General features: G+C 39.4%; 2 protein-coding genes across 6 annotated transcripts in view; both read right to left on the bottom strand.

Moving 5' to 3' along the window:
• Window positions 1-1,122, bottom strand: part of pdzph1 (PDZ and pleckstrin homology domains 1) — a 56,634-nt gene extending 55,512 nt beyond the window's left edge. The window contains exon 1 of one of the 2 annotated variants that reach the window (XM_088281341.1): window positions 984-1,122. The gene's annotated coding sequence lies outside the window, so the exon portion shown is untranslated. The remainder of the gene's footprint in view (window positions 1-983) is intronic. The other variant, XM_088281342.1, reaches the window with a different exon arrangement.
• The window catches only part of pam (peptidylglycine alpha-amidating monooxygenase), a 54,701-nt gene that overhangs the window by 40,139 nt on the left and 467 nt on the right, over window positions 1-14,095 (bottom strand). For 2 of the 4 annotated variants that reach the window (XM_088281343.1, XM_088281346.1), the window contains exons 1-2: window positions 5,151-5,272; window positions 3,298-3,421 (exon numbers count right to left, since the gene is read on the bottom strand). In XM_088281343.1, the coding sequence (XP_088137469.1) occupies window positions 3,298-3,421; window positions 5,151-5,272 (246 nt within the window). Of the gene's footprint in view, window positions 1-3,297; window positions 3,422-5,150; window positions 5,273-5,346; window positions 5,450-11,794; window positions 11,819-14,095 lie in introns of those variants that run through there. The other 2 variants (XM_088281345.1, XM_088281344.1) reach the window with 2 other exon arrangements.

The raw sequence follows: 14,095 nt of genomic DNA, 5'->3' as shown, positions 1-14,095 counted from the left end.
TTTATTCAAATGATTTTTGTACTTCTATTTTTCATTGAAAGTAATGTGTACCAGTTGGTCAATAAAAAAAGCAGTTAATATGCATTTCTTTTTATTTTAGTCCTCGGGGGGAATTTATCGTGCATTTATCGTTATCGAGGTAAAATTGCCCAATTTATCGCAATATTGATTTTAGGTCATATCGCCCAGCCCTAACTGGCAGCTTCATTAAATGGAACCCGTAAAACAGAAGTGTCAACATCTACAGTGAAGCGACAACTCCGCGATCCTGGCCTTCAGGGCACAGTGGCAAAGAAAAAGCCATATCTGACACTCGCCAATAAAAGAAAAAACTATGGGATGAAAAAAAAATACAGACATTGGACAGAGGAAGATTGGAAAAAAGTGTTATGGATGGACGATTTGAAGTTTGAGGTGTTTGGATCACAGACAAACATTTGTGAGACCTAGAACAGCTGAAAAGATGCTACAGGAGTGCCTGATGCCATCTGTCAAGCAAGGTGGGGGTAATGTGATGGTCTGGTGTTGCTTTGGTGTTGGTAAGGTGGGAGATTTGTTCCAGATAAGTGATTTAGTATAAGGAAGGCTATCACTCCATTTTGCAACACCATGCCATACCCTGTGGGCAGTGCTTGATTGGAGCCGAAGCATACCGTGTGCAAGAACTATTATTTAGAGAAGAAGGGAGCTAGTATTCTTTCTGCAATGGAGTGGCCAGCGCAGTCGCCAGATCTAAACCCATTGAGCTGCTGGGGGAGCAGGTTGACCATACCGTACGCAACAAGAGCCCATTCAGCCAATCCAACTTCTGGGAGGGGCTCCTAGAAGCTCGGGGTTAAATTTCTGCAGATTGCCTCTGATAGTCAAATAGAGAGGGGTTACGCAGGGCTTCGTGGATTGGTGTCAGCAGAACCGCCTCCAAATCAACGCTGGGAAATCCAAAGAGCTGGTGGTGGATTTTCGCAAGCGTCGGCACTCTCCACCTGCGCCAGTGAATATCCAGGGAACAGACGTTGAGAGGGTCTCAACTTACAAGTACCTGGGTGTTCATCTGAACAATAAACTGGACTGGAGCGACAACACAGACGCTCTCTATAGGAAGGGTCAGAGCAGACTCTTCCTACTCCGGAGGCTGAGGTCCTTTGGCGTCCGGGGAACACTCCTCAGGAACTTCTATGACTCGGTGGTTTCATCAGTCATCTTCTATGGAGTGGTCTCCTGGGCAAGAGGCATCTCGGGCCGGGACAAAAAGAGACTGGACAAACTAGTGAGGAGGGCCAGCTCTGTCCTGGGCTGCTCCCTGGACTCTGTGGGGGGCAGGAGGATGACGGCAAAACTGTCATCAATGCTGGACAACCCAGCCCACCCACTCAATGACACTCTGAGAACACTCCACAGCTCCTTCAGTGATAGACTGTTACACCCTCGCTGTACCAAAGAGAGATTTCGCCACTCCTTCTTGCCGACTGCTGTCAGACTTTTTAACAAGAACATTGGGTCAGGCCTACAAACGGGAGGGCATTAGTGCAATTGTGCAGTCCTAGGATGCAATATACACTACAACTGTACTTTCAGCCAATGGTGTACTTAAATATTGACCAATGATGTATTTGTTTACCATTACAGTATTCTTATTACAGTACTTCTATCACTTCAGTATTTCTACCATTGCAGGACGTTCACTATTGCAGTACTTTTATCATTGCAGTACTTTTATCATTGCAGTATTTCCTATCATTGCGGTACTTTTACTATTACAGTACTTTTATCATTGCAGTATTTTTCTATCGTTGCAGTACTTTTACTATTACAGTACTTTTACCATTGCAGTATATTTTATCATTGCAGTACTTTTCACCATTACAGTACTTTTATCATTGCAGTATTTTCTATCATTGCAGTATTTTCTATCATTCAGTAGTTTTTATCATTACAGCGTTTCCCCCTCTGTATAATGGACAGGCATTAGGAGTGTTTCCTTACACTAGATACGTTTATACGGTGTATATTTGCATGCTTTTTATGAATGTCTGCTGCTGATGTTATACATTAACGGCTACATTACGCCGCCGATTCTGTGTGATCTATATCTTTGCTGCTGTAACACCTCAAATTTCCCCATTGTGGGACTAATAAAGTACATCTTATCTTATCTTACAATATAACTTATATAATATTATTTAAAGTAAAAATAATCTCTAAACAGCCACTACTCTACATGGAGCAGGCTTGACATCGACACCTGATTCACCTCAGAAGGATATACAGCCATGACATTGAAATGTTATTAGGACAAGTGGGGACTAAGGATATCTAGGCGAGGGATCATGACCGAAGAGATTGAACAACCCGAAGGCAGCAGAGCAGAAGTACAGGGCATCTACAAATACCTCAGAATTCCAAAAGCAAATAGCAAACCATGAGGAGGTGGCTCGAACTGAGGCCAAGGCCAAATACCTAAGGAGGGTGAGGCAGATCCTGAACGGCAAGAATATGTTCCAGGACATTAATACCTACGCCCTGCCACTAATCAGATACCCCACTAGCATAATAGCTTGCCCACTAAGCGGAAAGTGGGGCCGTGGATTAGTGCTATCCAGGAGAAAAAACAGAGCTTCAAGAATACATCAAGATGGTGGCCCCCATGGACGACCTGCTTTGTGAATGCCTCAGGCAACAGAAGCCCAGTAAGAAGACGGCGTCAGATGGGCCGTCATGTAAGAACAAGCCCCGCCATGGCATGTACCACCAACAAATTGAAGTGGCTGATATCGAAAAAACATCACAGTGGCTGGAAAATGCTGTGCTATAAGACAGCACAGAGGGGGTAATCACAGCAGTACAAGATCAAGCCCAAAAAACAAGATCAATAGAAGATACGGTTTGCCACATCAGACAGGACCCCAGGTGCCATGTTGCGCAAAGAAGCCCCAAAGAGGGTGCAGGATATCACAGCAGGGTATACTGCCGGGCAAGGCATACATGGAGCGGCGTAATCAGATAAGCAGCATACCGGAATATCTGTACCAAACCACCTCACAGTGCACCACAGTCGGCAAAAAATCCACCAGAAGCCCAGTGAATTTCAATGGATGCAAAGGAGGGGAACAATTGTCCAGAAACTGCCGCCCAGGTTCAGGGGCTGCCTGGCCACCACACATTCTTTGCGGCCTGTGAAAGTGTGTTCATCACTCAGATGGAGCCGGGAGGGCACTGTTCATTATTAATGCTTTACATTTCAAGTTTGATTGACGGTGAAAGTTTGTACTGTTGGGTTTTTCAACATAGTATCCCTACCTTAACTGGGGTGACACCAGGCATCCGAAGATCCATCAAGAAGTTGGGAGAGTTTGTAGAGATCTGTGGTTGATCTGCCCTTGGCAAACAATTGCTTGAATCTGATACAGCATTTTCTTGAATCCTAAGGTACACACAAATATCTGAGATTTATTCAAGGCTACTACAGTTAGGTCCATACGGTATATATCTGGACACCGACAATTATTTTTAAATGTCTTCAAATAATAAATATTCCAATTACGGTTATGTTATGGACATTGACAAAGTGAAGACTCTCGGCTTTCACTTAAGGCTATCCACATTCAAACTGGATGAAAGGCTGAGCAGTTTCAGTTTCTTAGCATGTCCATCCATCCATCCATCCATCCATCCATCCATCCATCCATCCATCCATCCATCCATCCATCCATCCATCCATCCATCCATCCATCATTTGAGCTGCTCTCGAGGGTCGCGCGCATACTGGAGCCTATCTCAGCCGTCTTTGGGCAGTAGGCTGAGTACACCTGGTTGCCGACCAATCGCAGGGCACACAAAAACGAACAACCACTTACGCTCACAATCCCACCAAAGGACAATTTAGAATGTTCCCTTAACCTACCATGCATGTTTTTGGAATGTGGGAGGAAGCCGGAGTACCCGGAGAAAACCCACACAGCCACGGGGTGAAAATGAAAGCTCCACACAGGCAGGCCAGAGCCTCTGCCACCTTATTTTACAAGGGACCAAAAGTAATAGGAAAATTGCCTCCCGGGTCGTTTAATGCACATGTGTGGGCATTTCCTACCCTGTCATTAGTCTTTACAAATTAATCACATAAAGGGCAAGAAGTTTATTTTAGGTGTGGTGCTTGCATTTGAAAGTCAACATGCGGTCAAAGAAGCTCTCTATAGAGGTGAAACACTCCATCCTTATCTCATTCAATGCCATTGACGGCTATAGATGCCAACGATCCATTTTAAATGGCCTGACAGTGAATGAGTTTAGCTGTGAAAACGGGGGAGGGGAGCGGGGAACACAACACACCATGAAATTGCTATAATATTAGGAGTGGCAGTCTACAGATTGGTACATCGTGAGAAAGAAAGAAAGCACCGGGGAACTTGGCAATGCAAGAATAACATTCTCTGGACAGATAATGCCAAGATCATGCTCTAGAATAAACTATGGAGAAGGCATAGTATAGCACAGTATCCATCCATAGTTCAAGAACATTTCCCGGGAGGTTCCTGTTTACTAATTTGGTAGATGGTTGCACTAGGTTTTATTCATGGGTATTGTAGGAAAGGAGTTGAATACTTTTGCGGACCACACTTTTCCGATTAGTATGTGAAAAAAATACATTCCAAAAAAAGAGAAAACTATGTATTGTTTGGAGATGGACTTTTACATGAAATACCAATAAAATACATTTTATTTGTGGCTGTAATATGACCAAATGTATTCAAAGGGTATAATTACTTTTGGAAGACACTGTCTAAGTGGCCTGTGATTGATTAGAAATTAGTCCAGAGTTTAGCCCTCCTCTGGCCCAAAGCCAACCAGGATCAGATCAATCTCACCTGTGACTCTTAACAGGATGACTGGTAGTGCATGGATGGATAGATTGTTTGGGGGCTTTGTTTTGGCAAACAGATGAGATTTACAAAATGGGAAAACGGCGACGTCAAAAAAAAAAAAGAAAAAAAAAGAAAAAGAACTTTTCAAATGCTCTTCAAAATCTAATGACTACATTGACCCAAAGCTTACATATCAGCAAAATATTATGTTACATCTGTTCATGCTTTCTTTAAACAATAAGCCAAAAACATACAACAGGAAAAAAACAAACTAATGACTTATTTTCCTACCTTTTCGACCGATAAAGTGGATTCAATGCTTCCTGGCCATAACTGTTACAAATGACCGCGAGCAGTATCACACATAAACCAGAGTGGCTCATCGTGGTTGTGGTCCTAACACCTGTAAACATGGAACAGCAGCGGTCAGTCATGACCTGTGGAAAAGCTGAAACTGCAAGAGAGAGATTCTGTGACAACTACTTACCTTGCTGACTTTGCTTGAATGGCCAGGAGATGCGGGAAGTGTATTTATAGGAGGTGGCACTCACTCTGTTGGCATGGTGAGCTGTTGGTTGGTGCTCCACCAACTAGGCGAGAAGATGCACTTAGTTTACGTTACTCCAAGTCACACAGACAAGTAGGGCTGGACAATTCATCTAAATTGCAATTGTGCTTTCCAGTTTGACTTCCCTCGCTCTTTAAAGCATTATAATCGAAGATTAATGTACAGAATAGCGCAGTGCATTTACAAGTTTCCGACGTTGGGCATGTACCCTGAATGCACTCAATATATTGTGAAGCCCTAATTCAAATTATGGCGCCTCTTCATGGGTAGAAAATGAACAACACTCAGCTCACTTGTGAAGTCTTAAACATGACAATGTTCTAAATAAGACCTCTTCTGAGGATCCTCCAGCTTTAACAAAATATTTCAATTCAGTGTAATAATGTAAATCATAAAACAGCTGGGGTTTCATTCCATACCATTTCAGGGGAAAACAGTTTATGGCACTCACGCTTGTAATTGAGCGCATTTGCTCTACAATCCACAGACTTGTCCTAACTGCTGCTGCTTGACATCTTTCAGAACCCCCGCCACCTTTCCCTCGGCCCCTGTCCATCGCCCACCCCCTGCCAGTGTGAAAGACATGCACGCCTTTAACAATGCACTTCGCCTCGGTCTCAAAACAAAATAAATAAATAGGACATAAGATAAAATGAATTTGATAAGATAAAGTTAATGCTTATTCAAAGTTCCAAAGTATGCGAAGGTGCAAGGCATCAAAGTCATGGATGTAGCAGAATGAAAATGCAAGACTTGAATTTCAATTTACAAGACACAGACGTCACTGCGGCAATGCCGCGCGCACTTTGCCTTTATACTCGTGCGACACGCGCACACACGTTTTGAAAATGTGTGTCGCTATGGCTGTTATTGGCCAAGACACCACAGGGTGGAGGTTCCTCTGCATTTTTATGGCCAATTCCTGTTGCTGTTTTTACTTTGCTGGGGAAGAAATAAAGCCACAACAATGGAGACTATACCTGCTAGAACAAAGGAAGATGACTAGCTGATGTATTTAATTGTATTGCAAAATCGATCAAGAATGCAGCGCCATAGGTGGTATGTGTATTTGTATGCTTCGCACATTCTACCTACGGCGCTTCAAGCTAGCTTGCAACAACCTGCATGGTGCAGATCCTCTCTTCCATGGTGACAAATAAAGTACCCTTAAAGAGGCCGGGAGCTGAGTACTACGACAGCACAGCATGCGACTAACCGGACCAATCACAATGAGTGATGCGTGTGGCATTCTACCCACAGCAACAATTTCTGTAAACTGTTCTCAGGTGCTGCGTGACACAATTCGTCAGTCACGTGATGCAATGCGGCCTTTAAGGTGATAGAGCGGCCATAAAACCCTCAGACTGGCGATCACAGACTCTCCATGAAAATCGGCTGATCATGATCATCAGCCGATAGATTGGAGCACCGCTAGTACTTTATATTCTACAGACCGCGCACATTGTCAAATGGTACCAATACTTCCTGTGTCAGGTAGAAACCTCTTTTACTTTAATTTATTATTAAATAGGGACAGTGCATGTGAATCAACATTCTTGTATATGTGCCAGTTTTAGCTCAATTGCAAGTTTCCAATTGAAGTAACTGTGTGCTTATGTCACAATTTGGTAAATTTATTTATTTTTGCTTCACAAATCTGTACGATTACCGGTAGTCAGTCAACACGTCTGAATGTTAATTTTACAAATGACTGACCAGTCTCAAGTGTTGAAAATGGCTTAATCTCTTAGACGATGCAATGTTAATGGTTGAACAAACATGTAATTTTTGGAGTCTACTGAATAGAGTTGATTTTGGTGGCAACAGCAAAAAACTGAAGCCCCTGGCAGAAAATATCTTGCCTGCTGACTTAGTACTAACTTATATTTGTGACTCTGTAGTATTTTAACTATGGATGGGTAAGTACAGATACCAGGTATCGGTATCAGGCAATTCCAATCACTGACGCCTTCTAATGGCTTTTCTACTATCAGGTAGTACATGGTTTGCAACTTTGCATGGCTTTCAGAGTGTTTTCCTAAGTGAACTGCATCCATGTCAGTTCTCTGAAGTGTCCACCATGATGTAACTTCTATGAGCATTTCTATGACTATAATGTTTACATTCATGCTGCTGGTACATTATATTAGTGTGTTGCGACCTAATGTTTTATGTTTATTTGCTAAATAATTTTCTGCTTGGGGGGCGGAACATTTTCCTCTTTCTCTATGCCTGTTAAGATGCATTTTTTGTAACCGCATGTTTGTTTATGAGGTTTATATTAATGTTTAAAGTGCATTATTAGTGTGTCGCTACCAAAATATATATCGTCGCTGTAAAGTTGTAATTTTCTCAGGACGAGGTTGTTGCTGCCAAAGGTGGAAGTACTCGCTATTATGTTGAGGGTGCAATTACTTTTTCACATAGTGGCAGATATGTTTGTATTGTTTTCCCCCTTGGTAAATAAAATCATCATTTAGAAACTGCTTTTTATCGATTATTGGGTTGTCTCAGTGTGAAATTAAAATTGGTTTGATGAAATGAAACCATTGAAACCATTGTGAGTGATAAATATGCAAAAAAACACAAAAATCTGCAAAAATACTTTTTCACAGCATTGTACTTTACCAGCTTTCATGGATAAGATCTAGCATCCCTGTTGAATGCAGTACAGGAAACACTTACTTACATGTGTGCATTATACAGAGTTCTATACTGACCTGTTGGCTACATTTTTTGTTCATGTATGTGCTTCTATTTTGTATTATTAATTAGGTCCAAAGAATTATGGAAAAGAATCTAATTGTGATTTTTTTTTTCCCCAAAAAAAATGTGATTTCATGTTTATTCCAAGGTGCTTTTCTAATCCATTTTTCAACAATGAATCTTTATTACAACAAACAATATCAGATCTGTCAGGCATTTTAGAATACTAAGGTACCACTACATTACGAGTAAAAACTTAGTAGATATTTTGACAAGCATTTTGGTAAGCATTCAGCACAACAACATAATTCTGCTACGCAGATGTGGTGTACAAATAAGTATAAAAACATTACTGTAAAGGCACAAACTCAAGGGCAGATTACAACAATAATGCAAACAAATGACAGCGGCTCATAGCCGACAGCTATGACAGACACTTGCTCACACATGCGCTCCAATATACAACAGAAGCCAAAACAACACGAACTAGGCAAAACAAGGGTGAGAGTATTTTTCCCCAAACATGGGAAGTTTTGTTATACACTTATAAGAGGTGTATCAGTTGATCAATCTCTGTAAAGATATTTTTTAAAGTTTACAATTTACAAAGATGATGCTCAGGTTTGATTTGACACTGTCAGATAGGTATTCATTTACCATGTTAATCCACCTTGTTATATGTTGCAGTGTTATGGAACTGCACCATAATTTATGAATATTTGAGAGTACCCATACAAAAATATACAAATCTTAAAGGCAGATGTTTTGGTTCAGCTCTATTATAGTGCAAAGTTGCACTTCATGCGATCTGGCAGTGGTGTACGGTCAAGGCCATCAAGGACTTCTCTTCTGGCCTGATATAATTAAGAAATCACGATCACATTCTTCTGATTCCTCGAGTTGAATTTTTAGGATAAAGTTTTTATCCAATCATAATTCAGCTAGCTCGTGTTGCCAGGCAGATTTTACAATACCAGTAGCACAATCCGTCCAAGGCCTTCCGATACAATTGTGCGTGGCTTTAACAGTTGATAGTTGCGATAGCCCAGTGCTTCTAAATTATTTTCTGTCACGCCCCCCCTACCGATAAGAAAACAATTTGCGCCCCGCACCAACAATTTTTTTTTTACATTTTGTACTAATGTACATGTTCTTTGTATATTGATGTTAGATTGTCAATAAAATGTCCCTTAGCAAAACTAAATTGATAAGAATTATAATTTTGAGAACTATTATTGTGAGGATCACAAAACTCAGTACTATGTTGTGCAAATATTGATCAGATGATAAAGATTTACTATAATTTTTTTTTTTTTACTTTAACAATAACAAACCAAACACAGTTATTCATACGTACATCATATAGAAAAGACAAAAAGAAGAGCCAGGGTAATTTTAAACAAAAATTCTATATAAATAAACATAAAGCAACAGTTATATAGAAATCACTTCTGGGACAACAAGCGACGCTGTTTTTTTTATTTTTTGTTTGTTTGTTTTTTCAAATCAGTACTACGTGACCTAGTGCGTGAACTAGGGGCACATACAGCTTTGACAAGCTCAAAATCGCATTGTGCGAGATCGCATTTTGGGTCCCAAAACGATGCATCCTTCAGCCATACTACCAGCGGAAAAAAAGCATGTTCCCCAGGGTCCCACACGCCCCCCTCAGCACCACACCGCCTCCTTCCCCCACTATTTGAGAAGCACTACTGTAGCCAAACAGATCATGATGACAGTAAGGCCTTTCCGCTGGCCTTACGTTGAAGGTGATGAATGTGTCTAGTGATTGGATAGTCACTTGTTGTGAGGGGCAGCACTATGCGGAATCAACACACCAAAAAGTCGTAACTGGCGACCGTTCAAAAATCAAAAATATTTTCTTGCTTTTTTAAACGACAAGGCCCCATCCATCCATCATCTGTAGGAGGTGAAAGTGAGGATTTAATTGCAGATACACTTGCGAGGACATTTTCAAGACGAACCTAGGTCGTCCAACACTCACCCAGTAGTGCGTAAGTGTGTTTGTTATTTCTCCACCTGTGGTGTCATAAATGATAATGATAATGTGAGGGAGATTTATTCACGTTGGACTAAACAGAACTTCACTGAAGGCCTATGTGTGAAATACACGGCCCGCCACTGTAATCTGGGATGTGAGTGGATCTGTTATGGGCTGATATTTGTGCCACTAGAAACTGAATATTTGAATTGAAGACTGGATATTTGAATTAAAAACTGAATTATTGAATTGAAAACTGAATTATTGAATTATTAATTATTCAAATATCCAGTCTTCAATTCAAATATCCAGTCTTCAATTCAAATATTCAGTCTCCAATTCAAATTTTTTTTTCTTTATTGCAAACTGCAGAAAATACAACAATTAGACAAATGTAAAAGTCATTATAGTAAATCGAACACTTGGACAAGAAAACAATCAAGAATATAGTGGAAAAGAATAATATAACTATTAAGTAAAAATACAGATAGATTATCGGAGAAATAGAAACAAATAAAATAAATAAATAAATAAATAAAGAATAAATAAAGATATTAGGGAACAACTTGCTTGGGGCAGAAAAAATAGGACTATATAAACACCTTCAAGTTTTTGCAGATCTCTATTGTTTTATGAGCCTTTTGTTTAAAAGAATATTTGATGGAATGGATTTACTGTTGAAAATCGTTAATAATAAAGCATGGTTTCTTTCCACGAAATTTACAGGAGTGAATATGGTATTTTACCATTATAAGCAAAAGATTTATCAAATAATATACATCTCTTTTGTCCATGTTATCTTCAAAGAAACCAAACAATACATTTTTCCAAGCAATTCTTATATCACTTTCAATATTATTATGTATAAAATCACATAATTTCTGCCATAACAAATGAACATAAGGGCAATACCAAAATAAATGAATAACAGATTCAGGGCACTTGTTACAAAAACCACAGTCCGTGTTAATACCGATCTTAAATAGTTTGTTTATATACATTTTGGATGGGTAGAATTTATGTATCAATTTAAAAGATATTTCTTTAATTTTGTTTGTGATTAGATATTTGCTTGATTGAAGCCAGACTTTTTTCCACGGTATATCATTAACAAACATATTGCAGGAGGGCTGCTTTTGCCTGGTAGATGTACAATGACCTGGAAAGTGGAGTGAAAGCAGCATCAGAAAAGACAAAGATCTTCCCACATAATTGTTCTTCACAAAGCAGTGATTGCTTAATTGTTGCAATGTAAATAGTTTGGTGTTTTGTTTGTTTCAGTTTTTTTTTTTTTTTTACACATAAAGCTATTGTTTCAACCCAAGCTTTCTCTGCAGGCTCTCATCAATTACACATGTACTGTTTTTACATTAGTTCAGTTGTTCTCAAATGAGGGAAAGCTACATCAAGGGGTGTGTTTATGTTGTTTTTATTTCAAAATAGTTCAATGGATATGTTTCGGCCTCACGTTTGCTATAATTTAAGAAATAATCACATAGCTTTAATGACTACTGATGAAATTAATGAGTGAGCAGTAGAACAACATATTAAAAGAAATAAGATCGCATTTAAAGTAATTTACAGCAGTGAAAACAGGAAGATTTTAAGAAAACTGCATGCTAGCAAAAAAAGCTACAACAGTGAGTGTAACATGTTTACCTGAAGTTCCTCCGGCAACAGTTGCTTTCCAGAATCATGAAGAATGTAAAATGCGCAGAAACATACAAAACATCGGTTCATTAATAACAAATACGAGTGATTGAAGTGATTAACTGAACGCGGTAGCACGATACCTAGCTCCTTGTTCGACAGCATCCAAAACAAATTAGACTGACGCCGGAGCGTTAGTGTTTGTGACGTCACCGCGTGAATTAAAACGAAGAATATCTATCGAACCGAAGCAGCACAAACGAAACTTTTAACAGCACAAACGAGCACAAACGCAGCACAAACGAATGGCACCATTCCCGACTCATTTGGATGAAAATGGGGGGCTGGGTGACGTCACCACTCGAAATAAAAAAGTGTAATATCTATCGAACCGAAGCAGCACAAACGAAAATTTTAACAGCACAAACGTAGCACAAACGAATGGCACCATTCCCGACCCATTTGGATGAAAATGGGGGGCTGGGTGACGTCACCACTCGAAATAAAAAAGTGTAATATCTCTGGAACCGTAGCAGCACATACGAAAATTTTAACAGCACAAACGAAACAAACTATTCCCCCCTATTTTTGCAAGAAATGGGGGGCCAACTTCACGCAGGTTCCAAACGCTTCTGACCTTTGAAAAGCATGCAAACACCAGTGGGGATGGCTCCAAAGACTTTGGCAAAATCACCAGGTGTCACAGGTATACGATATTTCCTAAGAAATTCCTCATATGTAAACAGAAGTCCTTCATTATTAAACAGCTGATCGACCCAGATGATTTTGTTTTGGAACCAGTACTCCAGAAAGAGTGACTTATGTTTATAAAGAATGTCCTTGTTATTCCAGATCAAATACTTATGCATTGAAAAATTGTGTTTGTAGACAAGTGACCAAGAAAGAAATGCCTGGCGATGAAAAGCTGACAACTTAACAGGGATTTTATCAATGTTATAACTGCTGACAAGAAATAAATCAATACCACCCAGCTTTGATAACATATGGAGAGGAATAAGATTCCATATTGAGTCGGGGTTTTGATACATTTGCTTGATCCAATTGATCTTAAAAGTATTATTCAGTGTAAGAAAATCCAAAATGTTAAGGCCACCAGTTTCATAAGAATTCATAACGACAGTCTTTTTTAGATGATGATGTCTGTTTTTCCAAATAAAGTTATATAGTATTCTGTCAATGTCTTTAAGGATCTCCTTATTAACATGTAATGCCATAGCCGCATATATAAGACGAGAGAGTCCTTCTGCCTTGGCAAGCAAGATCCTACCTCTCAACGACAGATCACGAAGAAGCCATTGGTTTAATTTGTTATGGGTACTTTTAATAATTGGAGAGAAATTTGTAGCGCATCTCTTTCGTAATCAAGATACCTAAATATCTCACTTAATTTCTTATGGGAATGTTATACAGCTCAGAATTATTATTAAGGAGATCGATGTACCTGGAATCCATTGCTTATCCTAGAGGCACCCCTGTGGCCTGATATTTGTGCCACTAGAAACTGAATATTTGAATTGGAGACTGAATATTTGAATTGAAGACTGGATATTTGAATTGAAGACTGAATATTTGAATTGAAGACTGGATATTTGAATGGAAGACTGGATATTTGAATAATTAATAATTCAATAATTCAGTTTTCAATTCAATAATTCAATTTTTAATTCAAATATCCAGTCTTCAATTCAAATATTCAGTCTTCAATTCAAATATTCAGTTTCTAGTGGCACAAATATCAGCCCATAAATATCAGCCCATAATCTGTGTGTGTATATAACTGAGAAACAGTATTGTGCGTCTTATTCGTGTATTAGCCCAGTGCAATTGGTTATCGTAATCGGCTATTTCAGCAAAAGTGATCCATGGACGTACAACTGTGTGCGTTCTGAACCAAACTCATATGATTGCAATAATCGGCGATGTACAGATGAGTGTGACTCACTGTGTGACTCATCCCTAACAACAGCTATGGAAACTATGGAAACAGGGCTGAGTCCGATCATGGAACACAGCACGTAGTGCACGAGTAATCACAACATCATCCACAAACCGAACGAAGGCAATTTTCAAGCAAACTATCACGTCTGCATCTCGAAAGGGAATGAATTTGTTTTAATTTGCTTAAGTAGTCACTAGCAAATCAAACCTAGCTGACCTAAATCTGGAACCGGTTGCAAACTAAACCGAATACAGTGAATTAGATACTAATGCATTCAATACAAAAACGCTTTCATTTTAATATTATTTGCGAATTCATGGCGATGGATGAATCGCGAGTGCCATTTCTGA

The sequence above is a fragment of the Idiotropiscis lumnitzeri genome, chromosome 18 (assembly GCF_059441095.1).
Source record: "Idiotropiscis lumnitzeri isolate Australia: NSW breed Sydney's pygmy pipehorse chromosome 18, RoL_Ilum_1.0, whole genome shotgun sequence".
Classification (NCBI taxonomy): Eukaryota; Metazoa; Chordata; class Actinopteri; order Syngnathiformes; family Syngnathidae; genus Idiotropiscis; species Idiotropiscis lumnitzeri.
The sequence above is the reverse complement of the archived record's forward strand: the minus strand, read 5'-3'. Positions and strand labels throughout refer to the sequence as shown.